The sequence below is a fragment of the Trichoderma citrinoviride genome (genome assembly GCF_003025115.1).
Source record: "Trichoderma citrinoviride strain TUCIM 6016 unplaced genomic scaffold BBK36scaffold_19, whole genome shotgun sequence".
NCBI lineage: Eukaryota > Fungi > Ascomycota > Sordariomycetes > Hypocreales > Hypocreaceae > Trichoderma > Trichoderma citrinoviride.
Genome location: NW_020194727.1, coordinates 271,789 through 294,358, shown reverse-complemented (window position 1 = coordinate 294,358; position 22,570 = coordinate 271,789). Strand labels below are relative to the sequence as shown.

Below are 22,570 nucleotides of genomic sequence, written 5' to 3'. Positions count from 1 at the left end.
AAGGCATGACTATCCATAGAATTCAGTGCGGTGAATTGAGAGATTTGGTCCTTATGCTGACTACGCATAATGTATCTCTCGCTATATCGTGATGCGTTTACTGAAAACATGCAGTCTTTCATCTTTCTACCGGCTACTCTACCGGCCAAAGTGCTTCAGTTCCAGGTATCTCGCCGGCAAATAGGTCAATGCCGTAACCACAAACGTAAACTCATTCGCAACATCACCACCATTCTCTCCGATAGTCTTCGCAAGTGGTCCGACAAACCATGTCTCATCCATTCCCATGACCCAGGCCACAATCCCGAGCCCAAAAGCGACCGAGGCTCCAATGCCAAGAGGCAGCTTTGCGGGGTTGTTCCAGTTCTCCAGATCGTAGTTGGCGAAGTTGCCCTTTCGAAAGATGAAATGCTCCTGGAAGAGAATAATGGCATAGCTGGTGCACCAGTATCCGAGAAGACTCAAGAAGTTCTGCAGGTAGGCGTTCAACTGCTCTCGGCCGCCAAGAGCCAAGGCAAGAATGCAAAGGAAGCAGAAGATTGTCCAGATGAAGCGAGGGATGGCCGCAAACGGCCGTGCAAGCTGCTGGAAAGATATGGCAGCGCTATAGATGCTAATGACGTTGGTGTTGATGCCGGATAGGACTAACAAAGTAAGTAGAAACTTTGCAAACCCTCGCGGATACAACATGTCCTGAATCAGGTAGCCCAGGCCTTGGTCATAGGCGTCGCTCCATTCGGGCTTGTTTTTGAAACCGGAGGCAACAACGCAACCGGCAACCATACCGATGGACGTCGGGATCGCGATTCCAAAAGTCGTCATCAGGAAGACCTTGACTCGGCTGACATTTGCCGGATAGTGGACATAGTAGTCGCTGACCATTGTGCACCAAGAAGCACTCGAGCCGTAGACGATGGCCAGCAGACTGAGGATGGCACCGCTCAGCGTGGTCCCGGTGGCCGCCGGTGGTGAAGTATTGTCCGCAAAGCGACCGGTCTCGCCAAAAATGATCATGAAGATGACGAAAAAGATGATCCAGGCATACCGTTCGTACACCAGGATAGCGTTCAAGCCAACGAAGGAGATCGCCAGCGCCACCACCGCCAAAATGACGATTCCGAGAATCAGTGAGACATGGCCGTCAGACACGGCCGTCAGGGCGAGGCCGCCCGTGATACAAGACACTGCCGCCCAGCCCATCTGCTGGATGCTGTTGAGCAGCGCAATGAGCTTGTTCGGCCACCAGCCGAAGCTGTATCGGCTGACGCTGATCTGTCGCAGTCCAGTCGCCGCTCCGAAAGTTGCACAGTATCCGGTAATCGCACCGCCCATAATTGAGGCAAAGATCGTGACGAGAATAGACTGCTTCAGGCTCAATCCGAATTCAGCACCCAGGAAGCCCGTTGCAAAGCAAGACGTGTTCATCGTTCCGCTCGCCCATAGCAGGGCCATTGTCAACTGCTCTAACCATGGAACCGGCTTCTTGTCTTCCTCCTGTTTGCGGACGATGGCCTCGGACTCAATGCCAAGTTTCTTGTCCATCTGAGCCTCGAATTGGCGCAATCGGAACAGCAATCCGCTCCCTGTTGCTGCAGGGACCGACTCGATTGAGTTGTCGTCAGATACAACGGCCGCGGCATCTTTCTCGTTGGCAGCCTGGCCAGGCTCCTTGTGACCGAGTTCAGGATCGTGCTCCATTGGCAAGAATCTCTGGGCCGTGGAAGCCTCGAGTAAAGGGAAAAAAGATGCAAGGTGCACAACTTTTTTTTTCTTGCTGGGTTTGAGTCAGTGGGGAGCAGTCCCTTTTAAACATCGAGCCATCCATTCCCGTTTCTACTCCTCCAGATAAGACCAGCCAGATACGATACTGGAGCAGCCCTGTCTACTAACTTTTCTTAGTTGCGATCTTTTGTGCGCCATCTCACGCGACCTCAAGGGGACTGTAGTTGGTAATACTACCTTCAAACGGTCGGTAGGCTTATCTTGATGCGCCACCCGCGCTGCCCTTCCCTTAGCGAGAAGGTCTATTTGCGAGAAGGCCACCGGCTCGCCATTCCCGATGACTGCCCCATAGGGAGGGAGATTGGAGAACGGGTAAATTCCTACTTCTAGTCATTGATAAATGCGGGGTGGAGAATTGATACCTATGAAGACATTTCCGTACGAAAAAAACAGACCTTGTCACACGTAGTATCTGCTATCTTCCTGTTGCTCACGAATGCTTCGCAAATATTACGCCAGATCCTTCGATAATCCTGCCTTCAACTGTCGATAGTCGACATCTCTTTGAAACAGTCCTCTCTTTTCGGCTTCGAGTAATAAGAGCTCGATGCTGGTTATCTATCATCAACCTCGAATCCATCCTTGCCATTTCTATCAGAAAGAGAAGTCTGCGGTTCATATCTGGCACTAGTGGCCAAAGACCGAATCATAACAGGGCTGGGAGTACGACGCTACGGCACGGCTATGCCGACCTTTGGGGGCAGTTTGCTTCCCGTTGGCCAGAACTAGTGTTGGTCGGTCAAGCTTTCCGGGCACTAAGACTGGGCGTGGCAATCGTCGCCGGATCTTTTGCTAGTTAGGACCAGGACCGCTCCGTATCACCAGTTGGTTTTGTGCCTGGCCCAAGTGCGGATTCGTGAGAGTTGAACGGAAATGAGGCACTCAATACAAACCCGACATCCGAAGTCACAGCATTGTATCGGAGCAGATTACGAGCTAGATCAATGAAATAGATACGAATAGGCTTTTCGAAGATCCGGATATAAGAATGAAGATAAGTCGACATCGCTGCGCTAAATCGGTATATTACAAGTCTCAAAGTCAACTAATGGTTCGACAATTGAAGAGGACAGCATGAACGCGTACGAAGTCGTCGTTTCGCGCCAGGCATGGCCTCTACACCAAGCCTTTGCACTAAGGTCGCCTCAGCATGCCCAGTTGTCTTTCAACTGCGTTGCAGGAACTCACCATTCATCAAGCGCGCACACGGCTTCAGCTCGGCATCTGAATCATGTACTATTTCTCTAGACTCCTTTTAAATTCAGTGCAACCTGCCAAGCAAACTCCGCAATGGGTCTGAAGCTGTCATTCTGCCACAACCTCTTGGCACTTGTGACGCACCCACTCAACGGCGTCACAATCGCCGGCAGTGGTGATCCGGTTTACCTCGTAACGATGAAAAAGCCACCGCATTATGTCTCAATTCTTCCTTGATATAGAGGCGCTGATAAAGACCGTTTTAGAGTGCTCGTCTCCATGCCCGCGCCCCATCTGCTCTGATTTCAGACATTATAGCTTTGCAAAGACAGCTGAGCGAGAAAGCGGGCAATACTATCTACCCGTAGTATTGAATTCATGTATTTCCATGTGTGTCGAGCTGTCAAAAACTCTGGTGACAGTCAGGTTGTGTCCAGGAATAACCCAAAAGCTTCCCCGATGCCTCTCATGCTGTCCCATGGGCATCCAGTGGCAAGGAGAGGAAATAGATTTCTCTAGATTCTGATCTGGTGCCGCACAGCTCAGAGTATCATGTGTGATGAACACGCTCAGTAGGATCCACTAGTCACTCCATTTCCATGGCCAGAAAATTGCCAGTGATCATCTAAACTGACAATTTCCGACTTTGAGTGCATGTCCGTATCAGAAGATGTATAAAATGCATGGTAATTGGCTTTGATATAGAAAAAGGCACTATGAGTCAAGAGCGGATGGGGACTTGATGCTCTATCTCCCAATCTCCAAAGTAAATCTGGCTTCAGTAGTGTAGATCATGACGCTTAACTTTCGTTGACCTTGCTTACCCTAACATGATTGGATTCATTGGCCACTACTGGAATTGTCATTCTGTCGGAAACTGCGAGTCTGTATCTAGTTGAATCCTACTGGGCTCTTAGAGATGGATAGGTTCAATATTGGCTGCCCAACTGTGCTTCTCAATGGACGCAGCGGTGTCGCACCCTCATATGAAGAGAAAACTCTTGTCTAACATTGCAGTATGGAAGTAAGCCCAATGCCCCAGGTTTTGACTCAAAGCTCTTGAACAAACCAGTTGCCTCGCATTGACAACGCCGCTCCTCTCTATTGAAGAGACCACTCCATGAGCCAATTTTTAAGACTGTCTCATGTGTTACTTTGTCTATTCCGATGACCACTTGGCCCCGATTCAAAAGGCCAATGCCCTGTTGTAGAATGAACTGTTTTATTTGCACTGCAGAGTCTTGACATGTGCAGCCTTCTAGTCCAGCTGGGCTGCCGCCGTCTAACATATACAGCTTGCCTCATCCTGTCTTAGAGGCATTTTCTACTTGATTCGCAATACACTGCCGTGGTTGGACATGCTATGCGGAGATCGACTGAGGCTTCTAATGAAGCATTATACCTACTGAGATGGAGAGCGCCGGTGGGCCAGAAGCTGATGACGCTAAGATTCGAGCTCGTTGCTACAAGTATGTGCAGATAGTGCGAGCCACACAGGGCCGAAGAAAACTCAAACACGCCTTCTTTACCTCTTCCAGTGTTCATCTCTAGCAACGCTCTACGCGTCGTTCAACGAGCGATTTTGAGTCTACAACGATAGCTTCGTCAGCCAACACCCTTACAAAGTACGCTCATCTCACGTATCTTACACAACGCACACCATGGGCATCATCCGCAAGGCCAGCCTTGGGGTAACACTCGGCACGGCGGCAGCACTAGGCTACGTCCGCCTGTCGACAAGCATCATTGCGCCAATTCCGCTCAACGACGCGCTGTACAGCTCCAGCACGTTCAAGAAGTACAATCTGCATCGGAATGCCGCCACCAACGATGTCTGCGTCAAGACGATCCCCCTGAACCGCATACGCCCGGAACTGCTGCAGAAGGAGGGCGATTTGGCCCTCGAGTTTTGCCGCGCCGTCTGGAAAGGCTGGGGTGAGTCCTATTTTCCTTTGGTTTATTATTTCGTTCCGTTTCTGTTCTTAGCTGCCAATGCCCCTCATCAATATTCTCACCTCTACAAGTAAGGCTAGCGATGATGTGACATGACTCTCTTTTGCTGACAACAGTACATACAGGCTACTCGATCCAGCGACGATACCTTCATCGCAAGTACTTTGGCACCGACACATCTTCACACCTATGGACACCAGACCAGATCGCCGCCTCAAACTTTGAGCCTGGCACCATCTTAACGGACCATTTTGAGGTTGTCGAGCGCACGCCGACTGAGATCACGGTTCGCTGCGGTGACTCTCCCCGAAATCAGGGTCCGCGGGCTTCAGATGGTCTTTTTGCCATCGGCGCCACTATCGACAAGGAGGCTCAAGTGGCGCGTTTGACACTCAAGAGCTGTTTCTTCCCTAGTGATCGCAAGGTTGAGGGCGACAAGGGACCAATGCCCGGATGGATTGAAAATCTGCACCAGTGGTACGCGCGCATCCTGATGGTCAGCGCAGCCCGCTCTTTGACGCGATGATCGCTCTTACGAATATGATGGTAGCTTGTCCTAGAAGTGTCTCAAGATCAGGTTACAGAAGCATCAAGATCAGCATTTCTACTCAGTAACTATTATGATTACAAACCCTCAAATCGCATTGCTCAAGGGACAAAGGTCGTGGGATACCAGATGCCATGAATGCTCCTCTACACTGCAAAATCGAAGGTAAAAACCTGCTCAGTGAACATGAGCGATCAGTATGTGTTTCTTCTTGCGGTCAGACTTACTTGCTAGCTGCCATCTACACTGCAGATGCTTCGAAAGCCACCTGAAAATTGCCATTCTGTGGCTTGGCTGCCTGAAGGTTCAATCTATAAGCGACCCCTTTTCCTGCCACGCCAGGATTGGAATTTTGACGCCTTGAGGAATTTCCGATCACACCTGTAGTTGTGAGGCACATTTTCACTACTACGATATTGCCTTCGGATTTTCGCTGCTTTGATCCTTGACCGAGGAGCCTGTAGGAGGGGAAGGCGTGGTCCCATCACTCGCCGTCCTCGCCAGGTAACGTAGCCCATGAGCCTTGGAAATGTTTTTTTTTTTTTACTTTTTCTCTTTCTGTTTTTTTTTTTTTTTTTTTTTTTTTTTTTTTTTTTTTTTTTTTTTTTTTTTTTTTTTTTTTTTTTTTTCTTTTTTTTTTTTTTTTTTTTTTTTCTTTTCTTTTTTTTTCTTTTTTTTTTCTTTTCTTTTTTTTCTTTTTTTTTTTTCGGTTGTGATTGTACGAAAGAGAAGGCTCTTGGGGGGGTTTTGGGGAGCAAAACCAGCTTGACTGACTACCTGGACGAGGTTACTCGGAAAATGATTGACTCACTTGAGTGGTTATTCGACTGGGTAAGGCTTGAAACGGCTGTTCAAGCTGTATATACAAGACTGCGCGGCGAGCTAATATGCAAAACAGGGAATCAGAACTCAGGTCCTGCTCGGAATTAACGCCAAAGACAAGACTGCAACGATCATTGGCTCCGGGGCAAACCATATGCAGCAACTCACGTCTCCTTCATTGACGGAACTTTCGCTGCTATGCTGAAGAAGCCAGAACAGATTGCGAACAAGTACCTCTCGGTCTTCTCCTCTGTAACTTCTCAGAGCGAGGTTCTCAAGATCTTCGGAGAAGAATTTGGCTCCAAGTTCCGTATCATCAAAGGGCGACTATTACAACTTTCTCATCCCCAACATCCAGTATACATTCCTAGCGGATGAGCCTAAGAATCCCATGGGTATTAGTAGAAATGATGGTAAGCTACTCAGGGTCAGGGATAAGTTGACTCTACATACCTTAATAATATTAAAAGGGAGCTTAGTGAACTTTAATAGTATAATACGTTACTATTATAGACATATCTCCACGCGTAATGTTCGTTAAACATTTGATTAGTTCATAGACATCGTTGGCGCCGTCTCTTAATAGAAAAGATAGCTGCCGGAGTCACCCTATCCACATCAACGTGGTTTTTAGAGCATTTACTGGCAGCTATTTGTGTTATATAAAAAAGTATCCGTCTCGCTTGAACGTCTGAGAAGGACAAGGGATAACCTACCAGTAGAGAGCCATGTCATGAGATGGCCTCAGGTATAGCTCCTGTCTTTGTTATACTTACTCATGAATTGGCGTCGTCACTAACCCAGTGCCAGATGCGAATGCCTGCTGATTAGCTGAAGTACTAGGAGAAAGTGTTTGCGTATCATTAGCGACATTCTGAGCTTACGCCTCGAAGATATTTACGATCTCGTGTTGCTTCTGTGCCGACTGCTAGTTGAGATTCTTGCCATTGTACTGAGCGGAAGAACTACCATCTCTGAAGATAGAATTCAACTGTACACCTTCTGTAAACCTAATCATTCTCTCAAATTTTGTCCATGGTATCTTGCTAACTATTGGAAGCGTTGGTTTCAGGACTGAAGCACACAGAGAATGACATTGAAGCGACAGCACGTGGGACAACAGCTGTCGCGATGACGCCGGTCTCAAAAAAATGGCAGTTGCTGAACTACATTTTGGCTCTGTTTGACATGGTGCCGTACCATCCTGCAGTTATAGAGTCGGTCTGAGTAGATCTCAAAGAGTTCGAGAGGTATGCCGAGCCTAAAGCACTGTCGAGAACGAGGTTGCGGCTCGGATCAAGGCGGTATCGAGTAGGGCCGATTTCATCATACTTTGCCACGGCTCTCGAGCGTACTTGAGGTAAATTCTGAAAGACATTGAAGACCAAACAATGTTTTATCTGACTGTCAATAAGAGCTTCTTTACCAGCATATCGTATCATGTATCCGCATCGGAACAAGGATACATGTACTCTTCAAGTCGCAGAAAACTAACATATCTATTGCATTTGCGCTTTGACTCAACATCCCACATTGAAGCGATAAAAGTTATCTCTCATCATACCCCTATTGCACATGCTCACTCTTGCTAATTTCCACGAGTGTTTGATCCTATATATGGTACCGAAATCTTGGCCTCAATGACGAACACACCAATCTCCAAGGCGGGGCAGCGGAACCCCTCCCCCACTCTAGAGGGGACGAGATGAATATCAACTTTTGCAATAGCTTCTCAGCCTTTTCTCGACATCCCACCATTACTCTAAATTGTTTTCGGCTCATTGAGAATAGCACATATAGCCTTGCATCGAATTAATTGCCCGCTATGCCGTCGACCATGGGAATTGCCATTATCGGAGGAGGCTTGTTCGTCAAGGAATCACATCTGGTAACATTCAACTCCTGGCTCCCCTGATGGTACCCATGACAACATTCCAGCTAATGCTATTCACAGCCTGCCGTTCTTACATGCGACCTCATTCATCTCGCTGCCATCTACTCAAGATCTCTCAAAGCAGCCCAAGAAACCGCCAGCCTCGTTCCCGACTCCGTCCCCAAGCCGGATCTCTACTCGGAGGACTCAGGAGCTGGCAAGGCATTCCAAGATCTCCTCAAACGGGACGACATCTCTGCCGTCATCATTGCCCTCCCCATCCCCATCCAACCTTCCTTCATCGAAGCGGCTCTTTCTGCTGGCAAACACGTCCTCGCCGAGAAACCCATCGCCAAGGACGTCCCCACAGCACAGGCCCTCATTGCCAATGCTCGGCGCATCAATTCAGAGACCAAGGCCACTTTTGCGGTCGCCGAGAACTTTCGCTTCTATCCCAGCTTCACCCACGCCGCCAGCGAGGCCGCAAAGCTTGGCAAAGTGCACAACTTCACCGTCCGCGTCCTGTTCCGCATCCAACCCGACAGTAAGTGGTACAACACCGCTTGGCGCAAGACGCCCGACTACCAGGGGGGCTTCCTGCTCGATGGCGGTGTTCACTTTGCTGCGGCCACGAGGCTGCTGTTAGCAGGCGACGAGAACACGCCGGACACAGTGCAAGCCTTTACCGCACTGACGTGCGAGCACTTGCAGCCCATCGACACCGTCAACGCCATCATCAAGACGAAGTCCGGGGCTGCGGGCGTGTTTCAGCAGTCGGCTGGATCTCTGCTCCAGGCATTCGAGTGGAATTTCTCTTACGACAAGGGTACCGTCAAGGTGGTCGGCGAGACAGTCACGGTGCAACCGGCTGGTGGGGAGGAGCAGGTCAAGAAGTTTGATAGGACGAATGGTGTGAGCGAGGAGGTTGCCGCCTGGGCGCAGAGCCTAGTTGACGGCAAGGTTAATCCGTTGCAGACACCGGAACAGGCCCTTGCCGACTTGGAATTCCTAGAGAAGATGTTCACGAGTGGCGACAAGAATGGATCGACCCAGAAGTACGAGTTTCTATAGGGCGAGAGACGACAGCGCTAATATCGACGTACATGAGCACAATATAAAGGCATCCAATCGCTGGCTCGAGAGAGAAAAGAGTGAATACATACGAGGACCGTATGCACAACCGACAGCTCAGAGCTTACTGGGCTCCTTTGGTGGGACGACAGGCCCCAAGTGAATCTTGTCCAATGCTTCCCTCAGCTGGGCATTCATGCCGTCTTTGGGGGGTCTCCCTGTGGCCCTTTCGACAAATACATGCACGAAGCCTCCCACAGCCTTGACCTCGTCACTGCCCTTTTCGAACAGGGCTACCTCGTAGGTTACGCTCGACTTTCCCAGCTTGGTTACGCGTACGCCAACCTCCGCCACGGCCGGGTAGGCAATGGAGGCCAAGAAATCCGTGTGGGAGTGCACTGCCAGGCCATACTGAGGTGATGTGGGGGGGTGAATGCCACACTTTTCGACGAGGTAGCTGTTCACGGCGGAGTCGAATCTAGCATTCAGCAGATTCAGCGCAGTAACTAGTTAGCAATAGTCTCAAGAGACGTGTTCACAAGCCACTCTTTGAATGGAAGACTGGGGGTGTAGTGTGACCGAGTCAGGAAACAGGAAACAAGATTGGGGAGCTAGGGCTGAAGTTGTCCAGATAGGTCAGCGCGTATGTGCGAGTGAGTCTTACAGGAAGTTATACACTGAGTTGTTCATATGGTCGTACATGTCGTTGTCGTTCCTATGGCGGCAAAAGACACATCATCAACACTGGACACAGCCTCTGAACCACCGTGCACGTTTCATCGCCCCGTGGTCTCTCTGGCCTAGCATTCTGTCGAGTTCGTCTCATCTCAATGGCTGGCCAAGAGGCTGAGGCTGATTTGCCATGCTGCGGCAGGGATGGTATGCATCCCGTTTAGGATTAACGACAATCGACCCGAAGGGTTGGGAACGACGCCTGGACCACAGAGGGGGGGGGTGTGATGAGCAAGACGCAGCAATGAAATCGAACTGACCATCTCGTTCTGTACTCCAGAAGGTATGGGTAGTCCCGACGGCGGCGGGTCTTGAGGACGGCGAGGCTCATGTTTCAAGCTCGAAGCGGCTGCAGAGCTGATGGCGAGAGAAGGAGCAGTGCATAGACAGGATATGTGACGTTACAGGCACTCCGACGACTGGTCGACAGCGGACAAGACGCTCAGGAGAATGACCAAAACACGCTGCGGTTAGATGGGAGGCAAAAGACAGGATTACCTCATAAACAGGTAAGCATTCGTCTTGCTCGGTGAGATGTTTGGCGAGAGCTGGAGAGGTCCATTCGGCAGAAGCCGAGCCTCGGCAATCTCCACGCCCTCTCCAGGGTAGGCAGGCAACCAAAATAGCAAATTTACACGTAGAAAACGTGATTACCTAACGCATCTTCGGCGCCGTCCAGCGGCTTCCCCGCCACGCCAGACAAGGATCCAAATCCGCCGTGCCGAGCGGTTCTGCCGGCCTCGACCGCCTAAATTCTCTGTTGCATGCTGCATCTTGTGAATTTTTTCTTCCACGACAGGAGGTGCTACGTCACTCCGCAGACGACACACAAATTTCGAGTGATTGGATTTGCAATTCAACGGCCAAGTCCGTAATTCGGCTTCTCGACACGCAACAGACGCCGGGCGAGCGGCGGCTGCCTCTGACTATCGCCGCGGAGAAGCGTGACGTCGGACATAGTCGAAGCGTCTCTCCAGTCTGCGGCGCTACCAGCTGATGCTGCCGCGGATTTGTTCGAGAAGCATCCGCACGCTCGCACGAACAGCAACTGTCGCAATGACGACGTCTTCCATAGCCCCCGCCACCACCGCCGCAGTTCCCGCGAGCAGCTCGGCGGCCTCAAATGGCGATTCGACGCGCGACTTGACAGCGACAGCACAGCCTGAGCAGCCAGGGACATCTGCAGCTGCAGCGGGGGCCGTAGCCGAGGGGCAAGCGGTGGTTGAGGGGAGCATCGAGAACGGAGACAGAGAAACGCATGTACCAAAGGTCAATGGAAGCGTGCAAGGGCCCGCGGATGGACTCAAGGCTGCCAAGAAGAAACAGAAGAAGCCAGCTCCCAGGGACCGGTCCGTCATACCCGACCATAACGCCGCCCTCATCACGCCTGCGGGCGACATCTGGCCACGCCCGTACGTCTTTGAGGACGACCTACGCCGCGTGCTACCCTACCACTTCACGTACAACACATACTGCAAGGAGAGATGGCGGGGACGCTCGCTTATTGACATCTTCGAGTCCGAGTTTCGAGACCGACCTGTCGAGTACTACCGAAACTCCATGGTGCGAGGCGACATCTTCGTCAACGGCCGCGTGGTTGGCCCAGACTACATTGTTCGCAACGGAGACTTGATATCGCACACGTTGCACCGACACGAGCCTCCCGTCACCGCGGAGCCTATAGGCATCATCCACGAGGATGACGATATTATCGTCATCAACAAGCCTTCGGGCGTTCCTGTGCACCCCGCTGGCCGATACAATTTTAATTCGGTCATCGAAATCATGATTGCGGAGAGGGGAAGAGGCTTCATGCCATACCCGTGCAATCGATTGGATCGCCTGACCAGCGGCATCATGTTCATTGCCAAGAGCGTCAAGGCAGCGGAAGCCATGGCCATCAAGATCAGGGGGCGCACTGTGAGGAAGGAGTATCTGGCGCGCGTTGTCGGCCACTTCCCAGACGGCGAGGTCGTCTGCGACCAGCCGATACTGCAGATCTCCCCAAAGCTGGGACTGAATCGCGTGCGCGCTAATGGCAAGTCAGCCAGGACCGTCTTCAAGCGTCTGGCGTACTACCCGCCGCCGGACGGGGACGCTGATGAGCCGGCCGTGCTGGCTGAAGATGGGCGGCCACCTACGCCATCGAACGAAGAAGAACGTGGCGCAGATGAGCAGCGTACGCCTTGGCTGAAGAAGAAGGGCTACTCCATCGTTCGATGCCTGCCGGTAACGGGTAGGACGCACCAGCTTCGAGTGCACTTGCAGTATCTCGGGCACCCTATTCAAAACGACCCCATCTACGCCAATCAACGGGTCTGGGGCCTGAACCTTGGCCAGGCGGATGCCGATGGATCACACAATACCGACGAGGACATCATTAGCCGTCTGAATCGCATGGGAAAGGAGGATGTGGCGGAGGCTGTCGTATACTACGACGAGATGGTGGACAGGTACGAGAAGAAGCGAGCAGAGAAGATGACGGGCGAGTTGTGCGACATCTGTGAGACGCCGCTCTATTCAGACCCGGGGAGCCACGAACTGTCGCTCTGGCTTCACAGCCTGCGATATGAGGACGCCGACGGGAGCTGGGCATACACGAGCCCGCTGCCCAAATGGGCCCTCCCCCCCGAGGGTATGAGTGGGCCGACGACAGTGGGCGGCATGGAGGAGCTTGTGGAAGCCGTCAGGGACGAGAACCCCGAGATTTCGTCTGAAGTGCAGGCCAAGGCGAAGGCAGCGGCCGGAGCCAAGGAACAGGCTCAGACGGAGGCCGAAGTGCAAGATGCTCACTCGGGTTCTCAGCTTGAACCGCCTCTCAACCGAATCTAACGAATCATGAGTCATGATGCACGACAGTAGAACAGACAGCTAGCTACAGACATTGAGCAAGCAAGACGAAGACGGGAGCAGCCGCCAGTTAGAGTTATGGAGTCTAGAGGATTATGAGCCGATTGATAGAGAGCTGTCAAACTCACGATAGCGACGGACCCGTGATTCACCCTACGAGTAATGGCCAACGTCTATAGATCGTCACACATGCTTTTCTTAGCTATGAGAACACTTCTTCTCCAGTTGATAGACCACTATTTGCGTATTGCATCAATGACGACCAATGTAAATCGTGGCTTCATTGCGATACCTGTGCAATGCCCAAGAATCGACAAAGAACAATGTGCCCGCAACCACAACCACGTCAAAATCCCGACATCACGATTAATGACTCGTCAGAACGCTCATGCTCTCATCACACGCCCCCCTGGTCCAGTTCCTACCGTGGAGCGGAGATGATCACTCTTTGCCAATTACGGCGTGGGATCAGCTCTACGTGGACGAATGGCTGTGGGGGGTCCAAAAGAGGGCAAATTTATCCGAAGATCGACTTTGAGAGATGAGAAGCTGCAAGGGCCAGGCAACGCTGATGATTATACGCATTTGCGTACGTACGAGTATCACATTCGTGCGTACATGGGTTCATCCTACAGAAGAGGCTCTTGAGCACGTGAACTCCTACCATGCAGCAAGGCGATGTGATGGCTGCACTCAGCTGGGGAGGGACAAGTAGATGGCTAAATGGACGGATAGATGAATCACGGGGTGCGAAAAGGAGTATGTAATTCGATATGACTACGCTGTACGCAAACGGGACGGGAAATGGGAATGGAAGGGGAATGAGGAAACGGTAAACGCATGTGATAAGTGAGACCTTTGATCAACGCAGTGCTATTCGTGCAGACCAGAGCGAGAAGCACGGGGGTCAAAAAGTGGCCTGCTGCAGATCCGAATCTCTACTACTACGACAGTACAAGTCCCTGCCTTGTCAAAATTGCTCACGACCAAACAATGGACCAGCCCTCATCATCGACCGCCCTGTTTCCGAAAATTCTCGAGGGGAAGGAGCATTTTCTTTCAACGGCCCTTGGATGCACATGCGGGCGAGATTGGGTAATGCCCCGGCGTCAATGCCGTGGGGGGGGGCGAGATGGGAGTCTATCACGGATCGAATTATTGCATTACATACTCCTGCTCATCCAAGTATAGGCTTTCTATAGGCCGTATCTTGTGAGATGAAGTGAGACGAGAGATGAGGCTGAGAAGGCTGGGTGAAGAAGGACAGCTGGGAAATCTATAGTCCACCATTCAGCAGCGCTTTTGATACACACGAACTGCGTCACGTCTATTACTGTTGGCAGCCCGATGACCCAAAACAGGAAGAGAGAGAGCAAAGAAGCAGCCTCACAAAAGCAAAACTACAGAAAACGGACAAGGATAACAACAGCCAAAAGAAGGCTGCCACAATGAGATCACTGAGATAACTTCAAGGAGCGGAGTGGAGGGAGTGGAGGGAGTGGAGGGAGTGGAGGGAGAGGGACCAGGAACCGGAAGTCGAACCAGCCAAATGGGGCCGGAACTTGACAGCCGGCGGTCAGAACCATACACAGCCAAACAGCGTTCATTCTGCCGCTTCGCTTCTCCATCCATCCATCTTCTGTAGATGAGCTAAAAACCTCCGGACCGTTATGAAGATTATTAACAAGGGTTAAGGAGGGAAAAAATGACAAACCGGCGAGACATGCCCTTTTAGAAAAGCTTGATAGGCGGGTCCTCTAGTCCAATTAGCATCTGGGACCAAAAAGGCTCCATGTTGCTGGGTACCGTGCCAGGTTACTTCCAGGGGAATAACAATACTAGTATCACACTTCTTTGATAGGAGGTATTAACTCCAGAGATTCGACGAAATCGTCCACTTCCTATGATCTCAGATCCGCTGATTAGTCACGGCAGCAGAAACGAAAGCACTGAATTACAAGGGCAAGATAGAGTTTCTAGGCTAGTTGTTGAGCGAGAGCGAGTCATCGTGTGCATCTGCATCTTGCAGTTGCATCGCTTCCGTATCGCATCGTATCTGATACTACTTGTAGGGCTTTGGTCCGTCAGAATCAAGTTTTCCAGATACCGTAGCAATGCATCTTGGACTGCATGAGAAACGGATAAAGATTACATATAGTTTTGACTGCGAATGACGAGAAAAGAAATGGAGAATACAGAACACTTCCCTCCCCTTGCTCATCAATCAACGTTCTCACTTTTCACTTTCAAGGAGGCGAATGAGCGGTCCGATGAAGTACCGTCATGTACTTGGATCATACAGCCTCGCAGCGTTAGTAAGCCCTTCTTCGACCGAGCTACCTACAAGTACCTGGACACTCGCCAATCTCGTAATCTTATTCCGAATCCGGGCGGAAGGAAAATGGAAGCCCGGAAAGAATAATAAGGCACGAGGCGCAGCAAAAGAAAAGGACACACGTCACACATGTCCCGTTCTCTTTGCCTCTCTACCAAGAAATATCAATGCGGAAGTTGCCGTCTTCTCAGGCTTGAAAGCTGAAATGACGACAACAGGAGTCTGTCTATCTCCCTTTCATCCGAAATGGCAAAAAGTTGAGCTGAGCGCATGAATGCAAACAAATATACGGTCTAATGGGGCATCTCAGAGCCTTGCTCACAAAAAGGAGGCGAAGAGGAAAAAAATTTTTCTCCGCGGTCAAAGAAGGGAGCTGCATATGACACGTAAGAATAGGTCAGCCTGGAGAACCTGTTTGTCCTCCTCGTCTCTGGCGTGGTGTGCTTGGCGTACGAAGCATTTGCTCAACTGTCTGTTTGTTATAGGCTCAGCCTTGGGAAGATGGGTGGGCGAGATCGATGTACGTCTGCAGCCTCTTTTCCCTTGTCACTGGGCTCTGGTTGGACGAAATGCGCTCTGTAAGATAATTGTAAGCTGAGAAAAAAGGCAGATGTCCTGTAGGATCACGCAGATACGCGCACAAGCAGGCACTATTCCGTAGATGCTCATCTTCTTTTCAGTAGTCCCAGGCTGATCGGGTGGTAGTATATGCAAGGGAGCAGATGGGGGGAGACCCTGTCCATCTGGAAGACCATCAATCACACCTGCCTGCACAGATAGCTGGTGGTTGGATGAGCATGCGATCTTCGCAGCCTTGCGATGGTGTTCTGCTGGAAACTTGGTTATCGTCCCGCAGGACAAATAAAATGCCGCCGGAGAGACTGTAAAGGGGGGGAGGGGATCTCAAGTATTGTCAGGCTGAGCTGGAGATTGCTTCAGAGGCAACCCCCCGAAAATGCGTGCACATTGCCATATGTGGCAATTATCCATTCCAGGCGTCAAGTTTGTGATAGTTCAGCCCCTCTGCAGGCGCTATTGCCATCGGAAGCCACCAAACAAATGTCCAACAAATGGACAGTTGTGAGCAATCGCCACTAAATCAGCCTCGCGACGATAGGTAGCCTCGCTGGTCTTCACATCGCCTGCCAATGATCAGATTAGCCCAGCGCAGAAAGTGCCTAATAAACCCCCGTCATGTGTCACATTCCTTGGAGTCTAAGCTGTACCCAAGACGACGGTGATCCATTACCATCACTAGACTGTAAATTTGCTTTGTCCAGGTCTGCGCTTAGCTTCAGTGACAAGATGAGATCTGTATCTGCTGGCCATGAACGCTGGAAGATTACGCAGCCGAAGTACCATTCTTTCTCAGGCAGCGCCGAAAGATTCCCAGTCGGAATCGCCGCAGCTGACGGTGACATCCCGCTGACGGATTCATGTCGCGATACCGAAACAAGCGGATAGGGCTGGACGACACGGGATGACAGGGAAACGGTATGCGCCTAGGCACCAAATATCAACGTGCACCAAAACCAAGACTCACCACTCAAACCCCGAGGTCTGTCGACTAACAATTTGACAACCGTCTTGTTATTCGATGGGTCATCTGCTCCAGCAGAGCGCGCAACGGCGTATCTGTCACCATTAGCTCAGGGTGCAGGATATCCACCGCCTGTCAGCGGGTTGGCGGCCCTCTCGGCTACGTCCCGAGCTTCATGCTCCGATATCCAGGCGGCAGATCTGTCGGCTATGATGTAGTACTAGTATTTGTTACTCAATATGAGTCCCGTCGCGTTAACCACCACCCAGCAGCATTGTGTCCCAAAGCACGAGAACAAAAGGGGGACGAACGATGGCTTTCAACCAGCGTCCGTGCTCGTCTATACGGGCCAGAAAGATGGCGCTCCAATCATGGCAGCGGCATCATGGTCTGCCCGGATCGGTGCTCGGCTTTCGAGGCGTCGCAGTCCTTCTCATCACCGAGCGCAAAGCTCCCCACACATCTTTGTTGGGTTGCAATGTACCCATATGAGCCATCTCCAAGCAAGGCCCGGGCGGGCGTTCCTTGGGGCATATGAATGCCGGTGCCTTCGTGTGCCAGGGATGGGCGTCATAACGCTGACTTTCCTCCGCTATGCGCTGCTAAGGGGAATTATCTAAGAGGAGGAGGCGCGTATACTAGAGTGGGTAAATGGAGAGCAGACTCATTCTTCGTGCCCTCAGCAGGTTAATCCAATAATAACCTTCTTCCCTCTGCGTACGGGCACCAGGAAGCACCGGCGGTGGATCCTGGAGATTGAGAGAGGACACCCTGATCGCTCTCTGGCATCTGCGTCTCCGCTCTTTGGGCTGCATGCCCTTACTGGTGCTGCTGTCGAATCGCTGCCAGGAACGACCTTGTCTAGCCCACGGAGCACATGTCCGATGAAGAAAGGCCATGGAAGCATGTTCCAGAAAAGGGCGTCGCTGGAACCAAGCAGACAGGCAGCCACAGACGCTTTGGCTACAAGGGTGGCGCCCCCTTGTGCTTCGATTGCTTCTAGTCTCGTTCTATCCCATTCTTCGTCTGCTTCTCCGTACTCGTAATCAACGGACCGAGAGGCAGACCAAGCACCCGGAGCAGAGTTGTGATGGAGGTGCACGCTAAACTGCTGTCATTAATGACAGTATAAGACTCCAAGTCCGAAGTTTGAGATTGCCTGAGTGCGGAACCAGGCAAGCCACTGATCGACAAGAAGGAGCAGTATCTCCATGGAGACGAAAAGGGGAAATGATGAAGACGAAACACTTCGCGATCGCAACACTGGGCGGAAAGACTGTGTGAGCGACAGACGCACAACTCTCTAGAGCTTCCGTGGGGGACAGATGAGAAAAGTCTTCCTCTTCCAGGTCATTGTCCCCCGCTTGTTGGCAGACTGTTGAGAATTGAGCACCTTCATGGATGCGAATATTCAACCATCCCCCGCGCAAGACCATCCGAAACTGCCAATCTCTGGATTCCCCAAGTCATGTTGCAGATTCCAGGGGCACTTAGCGGCAGTTTAGGCAGATGCTTTTCTCAAGAGCTGGCTGGTCGATGGCGTTTGGCATCAACAGTGCACGAGGCCTGAGGTAGCCTCTTCTTTGCGCAAGCGTGCAGACATGGCGGGAAGTGCCGCCCGTTGTTTGTGCGAGTCAAATGCTAGCGGCTGACTGGCCGTCGCATTTTCTTCCTTGCTGCTCTGCGCGAGACGTCTTCAGGCTATCGCCTCCCTTCAACCGTCGTCTCGCCTCTGTATTTCTTCAACAAGGCAGATGCTGCTTCACCTCGAACGAAATGTCGCCGTCGCTCAGGAACAGATACAGCGGACCGAGCTTGGTCAGCGGTGATGAGGCAATCTGTCCGGCATCCCATCCGCAGCAGCCGCGCATACAAAGGGCCAGCAGAAACAAGCAAGTTGGCAGTCTCGTTTCAAGCCTCCCTCTGCCACGAGCATCGCCCAGTTTTATCCCGTTAGTGGAGTTGATGGCGTCGCTGGACAGTCGCCACGCGCCACAGTCAACGTTAGCACGAAGCCTCTTCTCTTCTCCCACCTCTTCGTTGTGTTGTTTGCGATACTAGTGAACAGAAGCCAGTTGTAGAAGCATCAAGAGGGGGCCAACCCACAAAATTCGTACAGTAATACTGTACCGCTTGATTCGAAGGCCTAGCTTCATCGTAGTATTTACAACTGCTTGACACAGGAAAGGCCTGCAGAATGATGACATGGGAAGCAGGGGCGTGTGCGTGCAGCACGTTTCGGCCGGTTCCAGAGCGTAATGCCACCAACTCCAATCCACCGTATCACAGCACACGGTCTGAGGCGGTTCGGGTGCTCGGTGGCAGATCGGCTGCTGCGCTATTATTCGGGGGCTTTTTAAGCTAGAGACAATGATGACAGAGCAGTAAATGGGGGTTCTAGAATGATGGGAAAAGCTTCCACATCCTCTGTGCTGCCGCTGTGCGAAATACCGGATGCCGGGAGTCGCGGCCCATCCGGCTGTGGTTGGGCGCTAGGGCCGTTTTGACAGGCAAACAACTTGGATCATCGCTGTCGGTTCGTGATGCGAAAACGAGGACGGCTGAGCGGTTTTGGGATGCTGGGAGCTCGGGGCCTTGCGGCTTGGCCAGGCTGCCGGAAGGCCTGGAAGGAAAAGGTAGCCCATTCGATGGAGCCTGAAGAATGGATAGCAGCGCAACGGATTTGCTGACGGTCGTGGCAAAACTGTAATGCACAATGCTGCAAGTCGAAGGCAATCGAGGCAAAGTGTTGGTGTTGCTACCGCAGTGATGGTGCAAGAGCATGAAAATTCGAGCACGCCTTCCAGTTGCAGATTCGAGGTGCTGTGACGTCTGGAGACGGACAGCAAAGGGAATTACCTCACCCCTGCGAATGACGTCTTCTCTTTGGTGTAAACTGGGGAAGTGGGAGATTTTCGTCCGGTGTGTTTTCATACCAGGTACCTTACCCAGTGGTGATGCTAGACGCCGGACGGATACTGTCCTGCATCGTCTCGTTTGAACTTGATGCACCAGCCAGCATCAGTACAGTTGGCAGATCCAAACTGCGTCGCCACATGATGCAGAAAAATACAGCCCTTGACCGTAGTTCCATCCAAGCGTCCAATCGTGATCTCATAACCGCCCAAAAATCTTCAACACTGTCCTCGTACTTGCCTGGTGCGTTTTCAGGCTAGCGGAGGCGGTCAGTGTCTTGATAACATAGGGCTCCGCGCTAAAGCAGCTAGCACGAACCTGCAGCGCACCACCATCGCTGAAGGCCACTGTAGATACATGTACTGGGCTGTCCAGTGAATGTCAGTAATGTATGTACTGTACCAGACACGGAACCTTGCACGACCTTGGGAGTCCAATTGATCCGTGAGCGGCGCTCAGCTTCTTCAAGACTTCAACCTCTGCCCAAGTACCATGCCGGTTCAGCTCGGTCGAGCAAGTCCTACACCATCAACACCGGGGCGCCACCCATCGATTCGAATCTTCTATGGACGGGATGCAAGAAGACAGTCGGCGAGGCGCACACCACCGCCGCTCTAGCTCGCTGCATCTGCGACCTACAATGGCACCGCACTTCCAGCATGACCAATGGCCGCAGGCGCCGTCGGCGTTTGGCGATCCACCGCTGGTCCCTGGATGCCGGAAGTCACCCAGACCGCAGCGGAGAGCTGAGCAGCAGAGGCCAGGCATTACAGACGAGGTGAAGGAGAGAGTTGGGACAGGCGCTGAGACATCCAGCTAGATCGAGACCACCACAACGAGACCGATTCGGAGAGCGACGTAGAGCATGTCGCCGGTTACCACGAGGCACGCCGGTATCAACTCTGCGAAGTATGGGGAACAATGGACTTCGTACCTCAAGGCATGCTCGGCACATGTCAAACTGGTCTTCTTCTAAGGCGAGTTGCCCCAGCTCTTTGTATCGCTCAGTCTTTTGAAACGCTGTCAACTGGCGACCTCTCTTGGTTGTCTACCTGTATCAATTGCTGTTTCCCTGGGACAACGTATCTACGACCTAACCAGGAAGCAGGGATCACCATTGGATAGGCGTTCCGCCGCCGACCCGATCCAGGACGAGTCTCGCCCTCTCTTCTGGCTGAACGCCTGCAGAGTACGAGTACTGTATTATGTGTAACGGCTTTTTCTGGAGCAGGGGCTAGAGACACTGTTAACTGGGCTGCAGCCCCTCCAAAGCCAGATCGCGCGATCCAGTCTTCCTGCGAAATACAGGTACTCTGCATGCGTGCTTCTACTGTACAAGTCTGTTGCAACACCTTCCTCACGGCGACTTGGGTAGCAGACTTCGAGACGAGCCAAAACCAAAGGGTTTTGACTATGCCTGTATCAATCTAGCAGGCGACTGCCGTCTTGTCAGCGAGGGCCGCCAGGACGGAGAGCCGTTGTCTGGCCGGCAGCACCCACACGGAAACGTGCTCGCCAGCTCCATCAGACCAAGCCCAGCGCCGTCGCGAGAGACGATAGCGTCACAGCATGATCCGCCTGCAGGCCACTCTGTGTCTCTTGTCTCTGGTCTTTCCGCCAGCCTCCTCCCTTGCCGCGCTGAAGAAGCCAGTAGCTGATGCTGCGAACATAGCGGCGGAAGGGGCGACATGTGTTAAGGCCGGCCGACGTATCATGAGCTGTGCTTGAATCTCCATTCGTGTACGTACGCTATGCTGTTGGACGTACAAGTGTGTAGACTCGGTATTTGATGTCCTGGTTTATCAAGCCTACCTGGCCTCCACCACTCCCCAGTTAGCTCAGCGGCTCGCCTTTCTGCTGGCTTGCATCCCCGGCTACGGCGTTTACATGGTGTATGTGCAACTACATGCACGCGTTTCTCTGGGCTTTTGACACTAAGGCAAAGCGGTCCGAAGCAGCTCAGCGCCTCTGGTACCTCATACTGTGCCAACCTGCAGTGGCGTCGATTCGTTCTCGATGGCTTCTCCCCGCGGACTGGGCAGCACAGTGCATACTGGATTAGTAGTATCAGCTTGGTATGTACGCAGTCATCTTGCCGCCTCGTCGACGGCTCGGCAGGCACCTACAGTATGCCAGTGCTGCCGGTACTGCCAGAACTAGTCGTCATGAATGCAACGCCACAGCACGCTTTGTGTTGCAGAGTTCTGCAGGCTCTCTTCAAGACCCGGTCGTCCGCTTTCCATCTAGACACACTCTGGCCACGCCTCCCTAAGCGCCCCCCTGGTCGCCTCCGACCTGCTGGTCTAGTGCTTGTCTGCAGACACCCCCCATCTCCACCGGTGCGTCCTGGTAAAGCCCGTGGTCCCTGTCTGTACTAGAGACAGAGAGGGTCCACACCCATCTTTGCCAACTGGGAGACATGTTCGAAAGGTGTGCGCTGGTATAATAGTATTTATTCGTCTTGTACCTTGCGAGAACGAGATCTATTTTTCTCCGTCCACTCCAAGAAATCCCCGTTCTGGATCCTTCATCAAGTCGGATTCGAGACACAATCTTCTCTCTACTGCTTCTGACTTGTTCATTGTCTCAGAGCAGCCTCTCAAGCCTTGTCGACGATCACTATCGACGGCCTTCTTACTGCTTCTACTCTCTCAGTGTTGCAACTGCTTTTTTGGGCGTGGCAACCTCCGCGTTCTATTCGACTCGGCCAGGGCATCTTACGCGTCTACAGCCTTGTCTCTCTGGTGTTTCTATTCTGTTGACGCCTGAGTCAATCAACCGCCGTCAACGAAAAACGAAGCGGGACCCCCCGTCTCTTTTTTCGTAGCGCGACCCACGACAAGCTGCCTCATCAACTCTCTGTTGCTGGTCTCCTGGGGCGAGAGGGAATCGATACACTATTTATTACGGAGGCTCCCCCACTTGACTGATTCCACGGCCTTTTACGGCTTT

At 52.1% G+C, this 22,570-nt stretch overlaps 6 protein-coding genes across 6 annotated transcripts; 3 read left to right on the top strand and 3 right to left on the bottom strand.

Moving 5' to 3' along the window:
* Positions 1-104: 104 nt before the first annotated feature.
* Positions 105-1,879, bottom strand: BBK36DRAFT_1136651 (hypothetical protein). Its single transcript, XM_024893053.1, has 2 exons — positions 1,783-1,879; positions 105-1,740 (listed from the first exon to the last, which is right to left on the bottom strand). The coding sequence occupies exon 2, from the start codon at positions 1,696-1,698 to the stop codon at positions 139-141; it is 1,560 nt and encodes a 519-aa protein (XP_024745415.1). The 5' UTR covers positions 1,699-1,740; positions 1,783-1,879; the 3' UTR covers positions 105-138.
* A 2,761-nt stretch (positions 1,880-4,640) lies between these two features.
* On the top strand, positions 4,641-5,458 carry BBK36DRAFT_1130256 (hypothetical protein; the record flags this gene model as incomplete). The annotated part of the gene is made up of 2 exons (XM_024891824.1): positions 4,641-4,914; positions 5,058-5,458. 2 exons carry the CDS (start codon positions 4,641-4,643, stop codon positions 5,456-5,458), a joined length of 675 nt encoding a protein of 224 aa, XP_024745414.1.
* A 2,680-nt stretch (positions 5,459-8,138) lies between these two features.
* BBK36DRAFT_1186393 (NAD(P)-binding protein) lies at positions 8,139-9,245 on the top strand (the record flags this gene model as incomplete). The annotated part of the gene is made up of 2 exons (XM_024896483.1): positions 8,139-8,171; positions 8,256-9,245. 2 exons carry the CDS (start codon positions 8,139-8,141, stop codon positions 9,243-9,245), a joined length of 1,023 nt encoding a protein of 340 aa, XP_024745413.1.
* A 117-nt stretch (positions 9,246-9,362) lies between these two features.
* BBK36DRAFT_1130225 (Thioesterase/thiol ester dehydrase-isomerase) lies at positions 9,363-10,308 on the bottom strand (the record flags this gene model as incomplete). The annotated part of the gene is made up of 3 exons (XM_024891820.1): positions 9,363-9,723; positions 9,910-9,960; positions 10,238-10,308. The coding sequence occupies 3 exons, from the start codon at positions 10,306-10,308 to the stop codon at positions 9,363-9,365; spliced, it is 483 nt and encodes a 160-aa protein (XP_024745412.1).
* A 725-nt stretch (positions 10,309-11,033) lies between these two features.
* Positions 11,034-12,809, top strand: BBK36DRAFT_1186388 (pseudouridine synthase; the record flags this gene model as incomplete). Its single annotated transcript, XM_024896482.1, has 2 exons — positions 11,034-11,246; positions 11,307-12,809. The coding sequence occupies 2 exons, from the start codon at positions 11,034-11,036 to the stop codon at positions 12,807-12,809; spliced, it is 1,716 nt and encodes a 571-aa protein (XP_024745411.1).
* Positions 12,810-18,444: 5,635 nt separating this feature from the next.
* Positions 18,445-20,573, bottom strand: BBK36DRAFT_149377 (hypothetical protein; the record flags this gene model as incomplete). The annotated part of the gene is made up of 8 exons (XM_024897570.1): positions 18,445-18,759; positions 18,820-18,848; positions 18,997-19,063; positions 19,154-19,598; positions 19,651-19,874; positions 19,937-19,985; positions 20,258-20,364; positions 20,553-20,573. The coding sequence occupies 8 exons, from the start codon at positions 20,571-20,573 to the stop codon at positions 18,445-18,447; spliced, it is 1,257 nt and encodes a 418-aa protein (XP_024745410.1).
* Between the last annotated feature and the right edge of the window lie 1,997 nt (positions 20,574-22,570).

What these genes read in the sequence shown, in the direction of transcription:
- BBK36DRAFT_1136651 (XM_024893053.1), bottom strand. Translation starts at nt 1,698, where the DNA reads ATGGAGCACGATCCTGAACTCGGTCACAAGGAGCCTGGCCAGGCTGCC.